The 17,958-nt window shown below is 33.7% G+C and overlaps 1 protein-coding gene across 14 annotated transcripts in view; it reads right to left on the bottom strand.

Moving 5' to 3' along the window:
• STXBP5L (syntaxin binding protein 5L) overlaps positions 1 to 17,958 on the bottom strand; it is a 425,888-nt gene that overhangs the window by 79,061 nt on the left and 328,869 nt on the right. For 6 of the 14 annotated variants that reach the window (XM_089331765.1, XM_051859272.3, XM_051859275.3 and 3 more), the window contains 2 exons: positions 11,808 to 11,873; positions 1,812 to 1,904 (listed from right to left, as the gene is read on the bottom strand). In XM_089331765.1, coding sequence (XP_089187891.1) covers positions 1,812 to 1,904; positions 11,808 to 11,873 — 159 coding nt within the window. Of the gene's footprint in view, positions 1 to 1,805; positions 1,905 to 11,807; positions 11,874 to 17,958 lie in introns of all 14 variants that reach the window. The other 8 variants (XM_070072193.2, XM_051859277.3, XM_070072196.2 and 5 more) reach the window with 2 other exon arrangements.

Raw genomic sequence — 17,958 nt, 5'->3', positions numbered from 1 at the left:
TCTCTCTCACTGTCCACTCTGCCTGTCAAAAAAAAAAAAAAAAAAGAAACTTGTTAAAGTTTTAAGGCCACAAAGTAACACGGCAAGTCAAATTTCTGATTCCAAAGCCATGCAGTTTACACTAAGTAACACAATCTTCCTGGTAGCAAAGATGCCATCTGTGTGGTCTGGATATCTCCTCTAACATCAATAAACCCAAAACTAGATTAAAACATTTGTAAAGTTTATTTATCTATGATCTTACCTATTTATTGATTAATTGATTGAAATAGAATAACATTTACTTGCCTCTATCTTCTCTAAGTCAGAAACTAAGATAGGACAAAACACCTGGTATCTACATAAAGTTAAAAAACAAAACAAGCATTTGGGTGAGCATTTGACTCAGTAGTTAAGATGCCTGTATCCTACATCAGAGTTCCTGGGTTTGAGTCTCTGCTCCACTTCCAATCCAGGTTCCTGATAACGCATACCCTGGGAGATGGCAGGTAATGACCTACATTCAAGGGTCTCTGTCAGCCACATAGGTGACCTGGGAGAAGTTCTGGGCTCCCAGCTTCAGCTTGGTCCAACCCTAGATGTTGTGGGCATTTGGGGAGAGAACCAGTGGATGGAAGATATTACTCTTTCTCTTGTTCTACCTTTCAAATGGAAACAAAATATTTGGAGTTATACAAATGTTGATTATAAATTTTAGCAAACAATTTTTTAAATAAAAAATGTAGTTACTGTGCTCGCCTCAGCAGCACATATACAAAATGAGTTCCTGAACTATAAAAACCAAAAAATTAATGTTAATTAGTTTTACCACTTAAGTGGTAAAGTATTTTTTCTGATGTTTTTCATGTGAGACATATTTTTAAGGTTCTTTTGAATTTCTTTGTTAAAAATTATTTCTTCATAACAACTACTCTTCACTGCTCAGATGTCATAATTTCATGATTATTTTTATAATATTCATATTTATTCTCATTTTTCTGCTAATACCAAGGAAAAAACACACGCTTTACAATCAAAGATTACTAACTTGGAGTTCCACCTCTATTCACTTAAATACTCTTTTAGTTTTCTTGTCAGAAAAAAGCATTGCATTAAAAAAAAAGGAAACTATTGTTTTGAAAATTGTAACAATAAACTTTATCTTCCTTAGCTACTGACTCTACTTGAAGTCTAGAACATTAATAATTCATGTTTGTTAAAAATGCAAATCTGACCACAATCATTTTTTAATGGATACCTAAATTAAGGAGGCTGTACAGCCTGTGTTTGATTCTGTTCTGGTCCCTACAACAACATCAAAGGTCAAAGACTGAATAATATTAAGACCAAAGGACCTTCCTTTCTACTCATCAATTCTGAGAGGTAATATTGCTCATCTGAGGCTACTCTTTGGTGAAGTTTTCATGATCATTACAGTTGTTCCTAATTATATAAAATATTTTACTGTATTATAGAGAATTTTTATAAAAATCTCACTATTTTTGGTTTTTAAGTTTTTTATTAATTATCTTTTGAAGCCTCCTTATTTTCTAACAGGTCTGATGATACTACTCAGGTTTAAAATAGAAAAGGAACACTATCTAAATTTTATAGAACATTTTAAAACCTTTCAGAAATGTCTTAGGAATTCCTACTGCATATCTCATGAAGCCTCTCCGGTTTTAACAATTGCTTAGGAGAAATTTGTCTTCATTCACTGTGAGGGAACAGTATTTTCATCATAACAAGTAAAAATATAGTTTTGAGACAAAATGGGCTGTCTAGAAAATTATGGAGATATGTTTGTTCATAAAAAGGATTTTCACCTTCACCTGGCAAGTGATGTACTTGATTCCTCTGTCTCACAGCTGGTATTTCATTCCTATAAAAGCCTGGTGCTGCCTCAGGAGTTCTGGTAGCAAGTCCTAAAGGAAGGGAATACAAAACTATTGGCATGCAATTTCTTAGCTCAAGTGAAGCAAGAATTTTTACCTTAAAGCTGATTTTCATGACAACTATTTGAAAAAGTTTTGTGTGTTTATCTGTAATAAAGATAGGTAACAGCCCAACAGATAATCATTTGGTGGGAAGAAGCTTCTTGGAGGATTTTGTGGGATTCTAAGCCCATAGAATTATTCAGAAGAAGCATTCAAGCCAGGAAATGAGATCTAACTCCAACCGAAACCTGAGAAAAATAGAGTGGGTACTCCTTTTCAGTATTCTGTGCTACTAAATGCTATGTTATTTTAATAAAGATATGTTTAGGCCGGCGCAGTGGCTCACTAGGCTAATCCTTCGCCTTGCAGCGCCGGCACACAAGGTTCTAGTCCCAGTCAGGGAGCTGGATTCTGTCCCGGTTGCCCCTCTTCCAGGCCAGCTCTCTGCTGTGGCCAGGAAGTGCAGTGGAGGATGGCCCAAGTTCTTGGGCCCTGCACCCCATGGGAGACCAGGATAAGTACCTGGCTCCTGCCATTGGATCAGCACGGTGCGCCGGCCACAGCGCGCAGGCCGCGGCGGCCATTGGAGGGTGAACCAACAGCAAAGGAGGACCTTTCTCTCTGTCTCTCTCTCTCACTGTCCACTCTGCCTGTCAAAAAAAAAAAAAGATATGTTTAATAAAGATAAATATTTGTCTCACCCTATGCTTCACTTGAACTTGATAGCATGATAAATCTACTATAGATTGTGTACACTGAGAATTATGATGATGGATGGCTATAAAAGTAAAAGTAGTGTTAAGACCTGCAACCAACTAGTTTAGAAATAAAATGTTCACTTAAGGATTAGAAAAAAAGGCACATTTTCAAGTAGACATTTTAGAAAAATGCACACTTTCTGGGATGACATAACTCTATAGATGTAGACTTAGTGAGTTCTGTAGGCTTGTAGTTCTGCTCCTAGTAACTGGACAATGTCAGCAATTACTCATCATCTTTGGAGGTGAGACCACACAGTACACAAACTGCATGACCTTACCTGGTGAGTGGGAAAGCATTGTGCGTCCTTAAAATAATATAATAATAAATAATTTATATGATTCTTAGCTTAATGTTTGTTTCCATAGATAGACTCTAAATTTTATTAATGATGGAGTATGTTTACGTTTTTCAGCAGTCTATCCCTAGTGGATAAGATAATTTCTAACTGTAGAAAATGAGGTTATCTGTTGATTAATTGAAAATTAATCTTGATGTGAACGGAAGGGGAGAGGGAGTGGGAGAGGGGAGTGTTGTGGGTGGGAGGGAAGTTATGGGGGGGAAAGCTATTGTAATCCATAAGCTGTACTTTGGAAATTTATGTTCATTAAATAAAAAAAAGAGATTATCTGTTGATGAATTGATCATATAAAAATACAAAAGCACTATATTATCCTGGCAGTGGGCATGTCAGCGTTGGATTCTTTCAGTTCCCAATCCATATTGTATTCTCTTTCATATGCTCAAGGAAATATTCAATAGTCTGAATATTTACTCTACATCGCCTGTACTTTAATGGGAGTAGAAAATTGAGATCCACATAGAAAAATTAAAGCTGTATGATTTTTGGCTCCCGAACACACTACTTCTTGACTTCTCTTATTCAGAAATTCTTCCATCAATGTTTTCCCCTGATTTTAGCAAATTTAAAGGAGTGAGAGTCTAAGATCTCAAAATAGATAATATTGGGGAGGTAACTACTATGAAATATTTTCTAGAAGTTTTATAGGAAAATGGTTCTCAAGTGGTCCAGAGATAACAAGCATTAGAAACAACTGTGATTTTGCTAGAAATGCATTCAGGTCTACCCAAGACCTACTGACTGTGGCGCATAGCCATATTGGTTTTAACAAACCCTTCTGATTCTCATACAGGCTTCAGTTTGAAAACAGCTCACTAAGGAAAAAAATGGAAGAAAGAGAAGGCAAGAATAGCATTACTGTTAAATTATATATATACATTAAAAAGGGGGGGTAATACTGAGATACACAAATAACAATTGCTATTGTTGGTACTGAAGTTATAGATGAATCTTGTGGTTGACAACTTCTACCCCAAGTAACACAGTATAAAGAGCACAGAAAATCCTTTGAGTTTGCCTTGGGGTAAAAAAACATAGTGTTGATGGTATTTCAAGATGTTTTTCAACATTAATAAAAGTAAAAATTATAAGTAGAGGGCTAAAGATGATGTTACCAAAAACAATTACTAAAATTTATTATGAAGTATTGAAAGCCATATGCCTGATACTGGGAATAAGGAAGTTATTCATTAATACCACAACTATTCAACATTATATTGAATGTCCTAGCCAATTTCTTTCATAGAAGGAAGAAACAGAACTGTTATTTTCACTGGAGACATAATTGGTTAATCCAGAAGCATTTGCAAACTATTTTGTAAGTAATATAATTTGTTTACTAGATACAAAACCAATATACAAAAATTTAACTATTTTTATTTTTATATTCTAGCTACAATTAGAAAAACAAATAAAGTAACATTTACAATATAAAAAATCAAATACAAAGGAATCAATCTAATGAAAGATTTGTAAGGCCTCTACAAAGAAAACTAAACAAGCTTCTCAGAGAAAATAAAGAAGATAGCACATAAATATAGAGATATAGACTGAAAAACTCAGTATTTCTGAATATGCTAATTATGCCCAGTTATCTATAGATTCAAAGAAACTGCAACCCAGATTTAAGCATCTTTTTGTGTGAACTGATGGATTCTTTCTGAAAGTCCTATGGAAATACAAAGAATCTAGAATAAGTATCAAAATCTTGAAAAGGACCATAAACAAAAAGTTGGACGATCTACACTCTCAGAGAGCAATACAAGAAAGCTACAGCAATGAAACCAATTTGGGATTGAAAAATGATAAATATGCCAAGAGAATGGAAAATGAAATCTACAGATGCACACATATACATACAAAGTGAAGTCCACAACTTTGTAGCAAATTCCATTTTAGTGCAATAAGGGAAATGCTAATTTCCCCGTAAGTAGCATTTATCAACTGTATACCTAATTGATATAAATGAACCTTGACTCCTTTCTCATATTATTCACAGAAATAAATTCCACAAGGAATCTCAACTTAAATGTGAAGGATAAAACAATAAGGCTTCTTTCTAGTTGATAATATGGAAAAGTAGCTTTATGATTTTTAAGTGAAAAAATATTTTCCTTAAAAAACACAAATAAAGCATTAATAAAAGAATAAATCGAAAAATTACATCAGCATCAGAAATTTCTGCATATACATGCTAGATAGCAGAATTTCTTTGTTGGATACAAAGATGAATGAAACAAAATATAGAACTCAGAAATTAATCCATGTACATATACCCAACTAATTATTTTAAACAAAGTCACCAAGAGTAACACTGGAGATAGTCTTTTCTTTCCTTTTTTTTTTTTTTTTTTTTTGAGGCTATCCAGAGCTTTATTTTGTAATGCAGAGGCCATACCATGGCCCCAACCCCACATCCCACCCTGCACTTCTTAAATGTTTATCACTCTAGGACACCCTTTATGACATTTTGAAGATCATTGAACTAGAAAATTATACCCTTATTTCTCTTAAACAGGTCAATAGCATTACTTACAGAATTCATTTTACAGAGATAGGAAAGGATAATCTTTTCAATAAATGTTGCTGGCATGGTGAAGGGACTGGGAGTCAAAGGGAGCACATAGACAAGTCTAGTACCTGCTAACGCTAACTGATGGAGTAAATAAAGGGGAGAGTGATCCAACATGGGAAGTGAGATACTCAGCAGACTCATAGAATGGCAGATGTCCTAAATAGCACTCTGGCCTCAGAATCAGCCCTAAAGGCATTCGGAGCTGGCTGAAAAGCTCATGAGAGTATTTCAGGCATGGAAAGCCAAGACACTCTGGCAAAAGATCTCTGCGAGTGAGATCCCAGTGGAAAGAACAGGTCTTCAAAGAGGGAGGTACCTTTCTCTGAAGGGAGGAGAGAACCTCCACTTTGACTATGACCTTGTCTAAACAAGATAAGAGTCGGAGAACTCAGAGGGCTTCCATAGCCTTGGAAACTCATGACTGGAGCATAGGGAGATTACTGATGCCATAGACAGGAGTGTCAATTGGTAAAGTCAACAACAGGAGTCACTGTGCACTTACTCCTCATGTAGGATCTCTATCCTTAATGTGCTGTACATTGAGATTTAATGCTATAACGAGTACTCAAACAATATATTTCACTTTGTGTTTCTATGGGGGTGCAAACTGTTGAAATCCTTACTTAATGCATACTAAACTGATCCTCTGAAAAAAAAAAAAAAAAAAGAAATTATCAATTCCCAACTTGACTCTCACTGGGATTAAACATGACAATAGGTCTGCTCTGATTTCATCATCATTTAAAAAAATCATCTATTATTTTTCACTTTATGTTTCTGTGTGGGAGCAAACTGTTGAAATCCATACTTAATGTATACTAAGCTGATCTTCTGTATATTAAGATAATCGAAAATGAATCTTGATGTGAATGGAAGGGGAGAGGGAGTGGGAAAGGGGAGGGTTGTGGGTGGGAGGGACGGTATGGGGGGGAAGCCATTTTAATCCATAAGCCGTACTTTGGAAATTTATATGCATTAAATAAAAGTTAAAAAAAAAATAAATGTTGCTGGCAAAACTGGATATATCTTATATCTTCACTTCTCAACATATGCAAAAATCAACTCAAGGTGGATCAAAGACCTACTTTTTTTTTTTTTTTTGACAGGCATAGTGGACAGTGAGAGAGAGAGACAGAGACAGAGAGAAAGGTCTTCCTTTTCTGTTGGTTCAACCCCCCCCCCCCCAATGGCTGCTGTGGCTGGCACACTGCGGCAGGTGCACCACGCTGATCCGAAGCCAGGAGCCAGATGCTTCTCCTGGTCTCCCATGCGGGTGCAGGGCCCAAACACTTGGGCCATCCTCCACTGCCTTCCTGGGCCACAGCAGAGAGCTGGACTGGAAGAGGAGCAACCGGGATAGAATCCAGTGCCCCAACTGGGACTAGAACCTGGGGTGCCGGCGCCGCAGGCAGAGCATTATCCTATTGAGCCGCGGCTCCAGCCAAAGACCTAAATTTAAGACCTAAACTATAATAAAACAACTAGAAGGAAACAGGGGAGAATCTCTAAGACACTTCTGTAGGTGAAGATTTCTTATGTAAGACCCCAAAAGCACAGGCAACAAAAGCGAAACTAGATCAATAGATTATATCAAACTAAGAAAGTTATGCACAGTTAAGGAAACAATCAATAGTATGAAAAGATATCTAACAGAATGAGAGAAAATATTTGCTAGATACTTATAAAAAAAAAAGATACTTCGGCCAGCGCTGTGGCACAATAGGCTAATCCTCTGCCTGTGGTGTCGGCACACTGGGTTCTAGTCCTGGTCGGGGTGCCGGATTCTGTCCTGGTTGCCCCTCTTCCAGGCCAGATCTCTGCTGGGAGTGCAGTGGAGGATGGCCCAGGTTCTTGGGCCCTGCACCCGCATGGGAGACCAGGGGAAGCACCTGGTTTCTGGGTTCGGATCAGCATGGTGAGCCAGGCCGTGGCGGCCATTGGAGGGTGAACCAACGGCAAAAGGAAGATCTTTCTCTCTGTTTCTCTCTCTCACTGTCCACTCTGCCTGTCCAAAAAAAAAAAAAAAAAAAAAAAACCAAAAAAAACTACTTCTCCAACAAAGGATTAATATTCAGAATATATCACCTACTCAAAAACTCAATAAACAGCCTAGGCAATCCAGTTAAAAAATGGGCAAGGGATCTGAACAGTTTTTCAAAAGTAGAAATTCAAATGGACAATAAATATATGATAAAAAAAACTCAATATCACTAGCCAATTGGGAAACCCAAAACAAAACCATGATGAGACATTATTTCATCCCTGTCACAATGGCTACTATTCAAAAGGAAGAAAGTAACAATGCAGGGGAGTATGTGGAGAAAGGAAAACTCTTATGCATTATTGGTGGGAACATAAATTTTAGTACCACTACTATGGAAAAGAATATGGAGATTTTTTTTAAGAAAAAACTAGAAATGGGACTGTCACATGATTCAGCAATCTCACTACTATATCCAAAAGACATAAACTCACTGTATCAAACAGACTACTGTACAACCATGTTTATAACACAATAGCTAAAATATGAAATCAACCAACATGTCCATTATCAGAAGAATGGTTAAGAAAATGTGAGGGTCCAGTGCTGTGGTGCAGTGGGTAAAGCCACTGCCTGCAGTGCCAGCATCCCATATGGGCACCGGTTCTAGTCCTGGTGGCTCCACTTCTGATCCAGCTCTCTGCTATGGCCTGGGAAAGCAGTAGAAGATGCCCAAGTCCTTGGGCTCCTGCACCTGCGTGGCAGACCTGGAAGAAGCTCCTGGCTCCTGGCTTCGGATCGGCACAGCTCTGGCTGTTGCGGCCATCTGGGGAATGAACCAGCGGTTGGAAGACCTTTCTCATCTCTCTCTCTCTCTCTCTACCTTTGACTCTCTGTAACTCTGCCTTTCAAATAAATAAATATATTTTAAAAAATGTGAGACACCTACACACACACAGGTATATACACTCATAAAATGGAATACTATTTACCCATGAAAACATTAAAATCCTGTAATTTGTAACAAAATCTATAGAACTAGAGTATACCATCTTGAGTATACACTGAGAGGCAAGTACTGCATGTTCTATTATATGGGAAATAAAATAAAAAACAAAAACAAAAACAAAGGTTCACTATGAGCACAAATGTTGATTACTAGAGGGTGGGGGTGGTGGGATTTAAATTAAAAAAAAGGAGAATCTGAGTGTGGTTCATTAATGGTCACAAATATACTAATTGAGATATTATTAATAGGGGAAGTGGGGTGAGGGTACTATGGGGACTTTGTACCACAATTTTTCAATTTTTGTTTTGTAAATTTCAAGTTATATCAAAAGGAAAAAAGAAAAATCAAATGGGAAACAAAAAATGTAGACACTTTTATAGACATCAAAAAATTAAATAAGGCAGCACAGATATTCTTAAAAATAAAAATACAGGAGATACAAAGTAAATGAATCAAACACATTATTAATACAACATTTTAATTTGCCCATTCTCCACCCTTTACAGGTCAAAGTAATCAAAATATAAGCAAGGACATGAAAGAGTTAAATAAGTTAATAAGAGTTCAATAAGGTAATACTTATAGATACTTAATGCTACATATTTGCCTTAAATAACTATTGATTTTAATATAAACAGATTGCCCATTAAATAGAAAATAATGCTAATGAAATCACAACTTATGAAAACTATGTGATATATTGAATGAGATTTCAAAGAGAAAATTATATGTTGATATGTTAGAAATAATAAATATAAAAGTTGAAAAGGAAAAATAAATCTTAAAAAACAGAATAATAGAGATAAAAGTAGAAATTAGTAAATTAAAAATAAAAACAAAGTAAAACCTCATGTTTGAGACTAGAAAAAATAAAACAAATGAATTCTTAGAGGGTTCAGTTAAAGAAAAATAGAACCCAAACTTCATGCATTATATTTGCAAAATTTCCATAATGAAGACATTTTTCTTTAATGAGAAAGAATACATAAAAAATTTTAAGGGCAAATTATTTGATAGGGGGATTTTACCAAAACAGTAAATGATGGTCCCAATTATTTAAACTGTTGGGCATAAGGAAAGAAGACTACTAAAGGAAAAGATATCACAAACAAAGTTAAAAGTTAAATTGAGAAAAATATTTGATTCTCATGTCACAAAGGACTAACATCCTTAATTTATGAATCAATTGCACAAATTGATAGGAAGAGGACAAACAATTTTACATAAAATAGGAAAGTGTATACATCGATGATTCACAGAAAAAAATTTAAACAGCTCTTAGGAAAATACTCAACACCACTTTTGTGAAAGGAAGATAGTAACAACATCGACATATCTTTTTTACCTATTAAACACAAAATTAGAAAAAATTGGTGAAAAAATATTTGCATATTATTACCAGGAGATAAAACTGTTGCAAATGTTCAGAAGAATTTGAGAGTATGTTTACTTATTATAAAGGCATATACTCCTTGATACCAACTCTAATTTTAGGAATTTCTTGCATAGATACTCATACATCTAAAACAAATTGTATATCAAGGTTAGTCACTGTAGCATTGTTTGTAATAGCAGAAGATTGGTAGCAAACTAAATGCCCTGTCACAGGTACAGGTAAACAGTTGAAATAAATTACAGTAAATGCATCATTTTAATATCACACAATGATGGAAAAGGATGAGTGTTTTATAATGAATTAGAAAGACAAAGGTACATTTTAAGATGAAATAGCCTGATATTATAAAGTTTATAAATTTAAAACCAAAAAGAACGTTTTTGGTTTGTTTATAAACACAAATTGCCTGGAAGGATAAGTAAGAAATTAATAATAAAGTTTCTTTTTCAGGAAGATGGGAACAATGTGTCAGAACCCGATGAGAAGAGTTAAATTTTCTCTTGATTTTGAATCATATAAATGTATTACTATTCATATATTATTATTGATGAGAATTTGATATCAAGGTATGCAAATTTGATATAGGATATTGAATTATATTTTATATTAATTATGACATTGGGGAAATAAATCAAATTGATCTTCTAAGAAGACTGATTTTGTAACATGATGCATAACATGAATTATAAAAAGGAGAGATGGAAAGCAAATATATAAGTTTGAAGTATATCTGTGATAGTGTAGGTATGGGTTAATAAATGTAGTAATACCAACAAGAATGCAAAAGGAAGCCTAAATTTATGAATCTCTAAAATGATTATAAAAACAACAAAATAATGGATTAAACATTAAGACTAAATAAATATATACAGGACATACCTACAATGTATAGCCTATGTTCTTGAAGAAGGATAAAGATCTAACAACTTTTAAGGAGTAAACTGGAGAAATGTTTCATGTTCAACTTCAGAGCTTTGTAAAGGCATTAGAAAATGTTTATAAATTTGTATGAAGTTCAAATAAAAGAATGTAAATTAAAAAGAATTATAATTTTTAGATATTCCTTAAATAAAGACTTACAATGTAGTATCAAAGATATACCTAATACTTTTGGTGATGAACAATTTACACATAATTGTATATTCATTATAGACTATCAAAATATCATAAAAATAAAAATTAAAACCATAAGTAAATCACTCATAAATCCCACAAACCAAACATATTTTCCATTAACTTTTTTATTCACATATCTTAGATTTAGCCCCAGGGATATTTATTCTCATATTTTTTTCTGTTCTTTTTTTCCCTATAAACCTTTTATTTTAAATATATTTTAAAGAAGCATGCTTTATCATGGTTTAATTTATACCATATTTTATTAACATTTGTCTTTGTTAATAAATATAAATGTCTCCAAAGTGTGGTTCAGCGGAATGGAGTCATTTGCTCCTGTACCTATAGTATAATATTCCCCACTAACTTAGCTCTAGCTATAAGATGACAGAGTTTCTGTATATCTTTTATCTGATACCTAATAAACGTTATCAATGTATCTGTGAAATGACCACCTTTAAAATATCTTTAAAAGTATTGTACTTATACCTCTGATCTTCATTTTGTGGCCAAAATATTTTCATAGTCATTTCTTTCTACATGATTTTTAGGGGAAATTTGCTTACACTTAAATTTCAGAAACTGAATTATAACTACTAAAATTATGAATTTAACACTATAAGAATTATGGAAATAAAGCAAAATATTATTGTGGTGAGTTACCACAAATGTGAAAAATCTCATTCATGTTTACCTGAAGTGGGAGACTTGCAGCGCTCAAGTTCCAGGGGAACAGGACTGTCATTCAGCTCAGTCAAACCTGAAAATTCAAGGACAGAAAAATGAGATTGCTAGCACTTTTTAGGTAATGCTTATTTCTTAACTCCTGTAAGTTTAGAAAGGCTTCCTTCCCCTACCCGCATGAAAACTACTTTCCATGCTCATGTTAGGTCACCAATCCTGAAAATTAAATAAGTAGGAAATAATAATAATTGGCATACAAAGGGCAATTAAACATGTATGGTGAAAAGATAGAAATTTTTTTTCTATTTTTGTATGAAATAGCTACTTTAAGAAATGACCCAATTTTATCAGAAAAGAGAGAATAAGAATAGTTAGAAGGGGGTCTTAAAAGCACCTTATCCAATCTACTTTCAGAAGATACGATTATTGGCTTTCATAATATCTTTAAAGAGAGTCTAAAAATTAGCTATTATATATAAAATGCAGTATTGTATATTATATTGATTTATTTAATGGTATCAAATCCCCTCCTGTAATAAGTATTACATCCTTCTCTTGTTTCTAATATTTCTTTCTATTCCATCACTTTCCTGACAAGTACAAGGATAAGTAGTACAGACTATAAAAATTTCATTAATTCTCAGTGTCTGCCAGTCTATATTCCTTTGACATCTGTAAAATGCTATTCATCATCCTATCCTTGTTAGAACATTTCATATACTTTTTAGTTAGTGAAGAAATACTCAGAGTTTTCACTTTAATGTTAAATCCTCATAACCAGAAACACTTCAGTATTACTGTCAATGATCACAATTATCTTTGTTAATATTCATTCCCCTCATCCTTGTCGTAATTTTATTTTTACCAGTAAACTTGTGACAAGTCTCCTCAAATCATATAACTGGAACTGAAAAGGCTCACTGCGATCATCTAGCTCAGCCCTTACTTTTTATAAATGAGAACTTTACGTTCAAAGAGTTTAAGCTATTTATTCCATGTCACAGAACTAATTTATGACAGAATTTGAAGAGAACTCACAATTCACAGTACAATCATGCATTGCTTAATGGTGGAGACTGTCAATATGTTCAATGCAGAAAGATCATAGAGCATTTTAACAAATCAGAGATGGTATACTGTACTACACACACAGGCTATATGGTTTAGCCGAGCATGCCTAGGCTACAAATCTGCACAATATGTTACTATAATGAATACTATAGGTAATTGTAATATGGTAAGCATTTCCATATGTAAACTTAGAAAAGGTATTATAAAGAAATGAGGCAAAAGGTACTTTTCAGCTTTATTATAATCTTACAGGACTACTGTTGTATTTGTGATGTATTCTTTCTGAAACGTTGTTAGGCATGATATGACTATACAAATTTTTACATAGTTTGTTATTTCAGTAGCTCACAGAACTTATAGTAGCAACTGCAAAACTTATTGTTTGCTTTATTTCTTAATTCACTAAAATTTGCAAGACTTTTAATTCTCATATAACCTTTAATTTTCTAGTTATAGCACTATCTTTATACTATTTACTGATGTAAGTATTACCGTTAATCTGGAAGTAGGCCGGCGCCGCGGCTCACTAGGCTAATCCTCCGCCTAGTGGCGCTGGCACACCGGGTTCTAGTCCCGGTTGGGGCGCTGGATTCTGTCCCGGTTGCCCCTCTTCCAGGCCAGCTCTCTGCTGTGGCCAGGGAGTACAGTGGAGGATGGCCCAGGTGCTTGGGCCCTGCACCCCATGGGAGACCAGGAAAAGCACCTGGCTCCTGGCTCCTGCCATCGGATCAGCGCGGTGCGCCGGCCGCAGCGTGCCAGCCGCGGCGGCCATTGGAGGGTAAAACAACGGCAAAGGAAGACCTTTCTCTCTGTCTCTCTCACTGTCCACTCTGCCTGTCAAAAAAAAAAAAAAAAAAATCTGGAAGTAGACATTTGTCAACCTAAAATATCTTGGACACTGTCTTTACCTTTAAAATATTAAATGGATGAGATACATAAATAACTAAGCAATACATATTAGTCAAGAGTTGCTATGGAAATACCCCAGACTACTACTTGAAAATTTGCTGACTTAAATAGCTTTGTTATCTGATAGCCAACAGAGACTATTAGAATGAAAAATATTTAGAAAAATTCGTTTGAATAACAATGAATAGAACTATAATGACTAATGAGTGATCTGGGACCATTTAATGGAGAGGGGTGTTTTATAATTCTCAGATTTTGAGCACATCAGTGTAAGTTTTGAGTCACACAAATTTATTCAATGCCTAATGTTACACATGTTCTTTGTAGTAATAACAAATATTTATTATTTTTACCTAATACTCTGATACATACTTTATATAAGTCATCCCTTTCACACTTAAGAAAACTATAAGAGAGGCTATATAGTTATTCCCATTGCACAGATAAGAAAACCAAGGCAGAGAGACTTTTACATAAATTCTCTCAAGGTTATGCAGCTAAGAGCTTAAGTGAGCTGGATTTGCTCAATGTAAGATATTTAACAATCAAGAAAGTATAAACAAGAAAGAATTTCCTCAGAATTTTAAAGTCAAAGATTTGGTGGTTTAAGAGCTAAGCTTCATTTATCTGAAAAACAGTAAGTTTTCTATTTCTTTACTTGGCTAGTGACTCTGTTGTTTTCCCCAGTTCCTTCAGAATTCACCTGATTTCCTGCTCAATGTGGGTCTAATAACATTTCCATGTGTCAACTTGCAGTATATCCAATGCCAAGATTAAATATTTTATAGTCACCATTTAATCTTATGTAACCATTTTAAACAATCACCATTTAAATATTTTTTTCTAGAAGTAATAGTTTGTCCCTATAGAAAACTTCGAAGATACAAAAACATGAGAGAGTAAGTCTTTGGCTCATTTTTTTTTTTTTTCTGCTGGAGTACTTGTCATTCTGCTGTAGGAATTCTTTCTATATTTTCAGGCAGCACCCTTTGTCAGAAGCAGGTACTGTGAATAATTTATCCCACTATGTGACTTAGCTTTCATTTTCTTAATTGTATCTTTTGATGAGCAGAAATTTACCTGAAGGATAATTTATCTTTTTTTCTTTCATTTTAATTTCTGATTCCTGTCTAAGTAATCATTGCAAACTCCGTGGTCATGATGATAACGTTCTTTGTTTTCTTCCAGAAGATTTCAGTTCTTCACTTCATTTTTATGTAATTCACTCCAAGGTAATTGATGGTTATTACATGAGGTATGGATGAAAGTTCATTCCCTGCACTCCCTCCAACTTCTTTCATCATTAGTTTTTTTTAAAAAAAGTTCATTTCTTCATTGATTTTTACTGGTAACTTGGTTAAAAATAGATTTACCATACATGAAGGCATCTATTTCTGGACTGTCTATTCTATAATCATTGTTTTGTCTTTCATATTGACCATCACACTATCATAATTAATGTAATTTTACAGTCCATCTTGAAATCAGGTAATGGATTCCTCCATCTTGTTATTTCCCAAGTATTTAGCTATTCTAGATCCTTTGCAATTCCATATAAATTTTAGAATTGCTTTGTCTAGGTTGGTGGGATAAAAATTTAAAAAATTTCATCTTCCAACCCATAAATACAGTATTTTCCTCCACTTGATTTTTTTTCTGCAAGTGTAACTTTTGTACATACCATTTTTGAATTCTTATTTTTTTTTGATGATCTTATATCTATTGGAGAAAGTAAGGTATTGGAATTTCCAACAATTATTGTTGAATTGTTTACTTCTCCTTTTGATACTGTCAGGTATTGCTTCATGTTTTCTGCAACTCTTGTTAGGTACATGCATTTATAATTGTTACAGCTTATTGACTGATAAGATTTTTTTTTTTTTTTGCTTTAAAGTCTATTAGAATAGTAACTCAAGCTTTCTTATGGTTGTCATTTGCATGATCTTTTCCATTCTTTTGTTTTCAATCTATTTATATCTTTGAATGTAAAATATATCTCCTGCTGGCAGAATATATCTAGATCTTGATTTCTTAAAAAAAAAATCAGACTCACAATCTGTATCTCTTGAATCGATTATGTAAACTCTCCCTGTGTAATATTATTCATATTATCAGGTTATACTTGTCATTTTTCATTTTGCTTTTTTATATTTCTATATCTTTTTTGTTTCTCTATGCTTCTTTACTTCTTTGCATGGTATTAAGTAAATATTTTCTAGTGCAACATTTGAATTTCGTTAACAAATCTTTCACTACATTATTTGGAGTTTTCCTGGTGTTTTCTCCAGGATTTACCACATACATCTTATCTGAATCTACTTCAGATGTATCCTTAGTTCCAATGAGATACAGAAAATTTATTATTTAATAGCTCCATTCCTTCTTGTGTGCTATTACTAATATATGTACTATAAATATATGCTATAGACAAAGTAAAACATTGTTCTAATTATTAAAAGATATGATTACATAAACTAATAAAGTGAGAAAAAGGAGATTACTTATAAGTATGTATTTAAAATGTTTGCAAATTAACTTTCTAATTTATCATTTCTGGTTCCCTTTGTTCTAAGGAGTCCAAGTTACTGACTGGTATCATCTGTTTATGCAAATACAATTTTGTTCTCCCAATGTCCTTTGTTCTATTAAAACATTTATATCATTTCTCTATGTAACTGACCCCAAAGTAACAATGACATATGCTGTTTTATAAATAGCCTTAAAAATATTTAAAAGAAGCATTTTGCACTTCTATCGTCTTACAAAATCACATAATTACCTTAACAGTGTCCTTTGTTTCTTTGTCCTCTGGGATCCTTTCAGCCTGAAAATTGTTCTGTAGTATTTTTTAGAAAGTGGCTTTGCTAGCTACAAATTGTCTGTTTTTGTTTATCTGGGAATGTCTATCTTACCTGAATTTTTGAAAGACAGTTTTTCTGGATATAAGATTCATGGTTGACAGGGTTTTTTTTTTTTTTTTTTTTCACTTTGAATATATTATCTCACTGACTGGGCTCTACTCTTTCTGATTAGCTGTTGTCTTACTGGAGTTCTTTTGTATGTGACAAGTCATTTTTCTTTTACTTGTTTCAAGATTTTCTCTTTGTCTTTGCCTTTCAGGATATTTAAGATGATGTCTGATTGTGGACAGTTTTACAATGATCCCTGTTGTTGCTCATTAAACTTCTCAGGAGTGACTATTAATGACTTTCATCAATTTGTGGAAGTTTTCAGTTATTATCTCTTCCAAATATTATTTTGCTTTTTTCTGAGTCTTTGATTCTGATAAAACTTATAGGTTCAAGCAGGTATACTTAATAGTATCCCACATTTCTTTGAGGCTTTATTTTTCTTCATACATTTTTTCCTCTGTCCTCCAGGAAATAAAGTCTCTAAAAATCTATATTTTAGCTTGCTCTTCCTTATTTCTGTTAGTTGAAATCTGTTAAGTCTAGTGAATTTGTCTTTTCACATATGCAGGTACTTCAAAAAGCTCAAGGGAAAATGGAATTAAAAGATAGTTTTGGTGCAAAAAAAATCTGAAATCCATGTATAGTACTTTCATAATATGCATTTTCCATGGACTTTCAAGACCCCTTTTATTGTACTTTTTAATTCCAGAATTTCTATTTGGTTCTTCTTATAATTTCTGTCCCTAGATCAATATTCTGTATTTTATGGAGACACTGTCATCACAGCTTCCCTCACTTTGTTAAGCATGGTAGCTTTTAGTTTCTTTAAACATATTTATAATGGTTGCTGTGAAGTCTTAATTTGTTAAAACCAACATTTGGAGCTTCTCATAGGCAATTTTTGTTGATATGTTTTTTTTTCCTGTGAATGAGTAACAATTTCCTGTTTTTTTGTTTGTTTGTTTTTTGCATGTCTCATAATTATCTATTGAGAACTGGACATTTTAGGTAATATATTGTAGCCTTTCTGGGTAGTAAGTGTTAATTTATCCCCCCATTTGTACAGTTCTTATTTTTATTGTTTTACTTATATAGTGACTTGGCTATAGTATTTTAAAACATCTTCACTACATTGTGAAGATTTGGGTGCTTCTTTTGTAGAGCAACAGCCCTCAGTTTACACACAGCACTTTGGGATAGGAATGGTTTTATCAGGGTTGTGTTTAACTATCTTTTTCCTTGTTCTGACAAAGGGGTCTGCTTCTTTTA

The sequence above is a fragment of the Oryctolagus cuniculus genome, chromosome 4, assembly GCF_051225735.1.
Source record: "Oryctolagus cuniculus isolate XC-2025 breed Fujian yellow rabbit chromosome 4, ASM5122573v1, whole genome shotgun sequence".
NCBI lineage: Eukaryota > Metazoa > Chordata > Mammalia > Lagomorpha > Leporidae > Oryctolagus > Oryctolagus cuniculus.
Note: the sequence above shows the minus strand (reverse complement) of the source record. Positions and strands in the feature narration are given on the sequence as shown.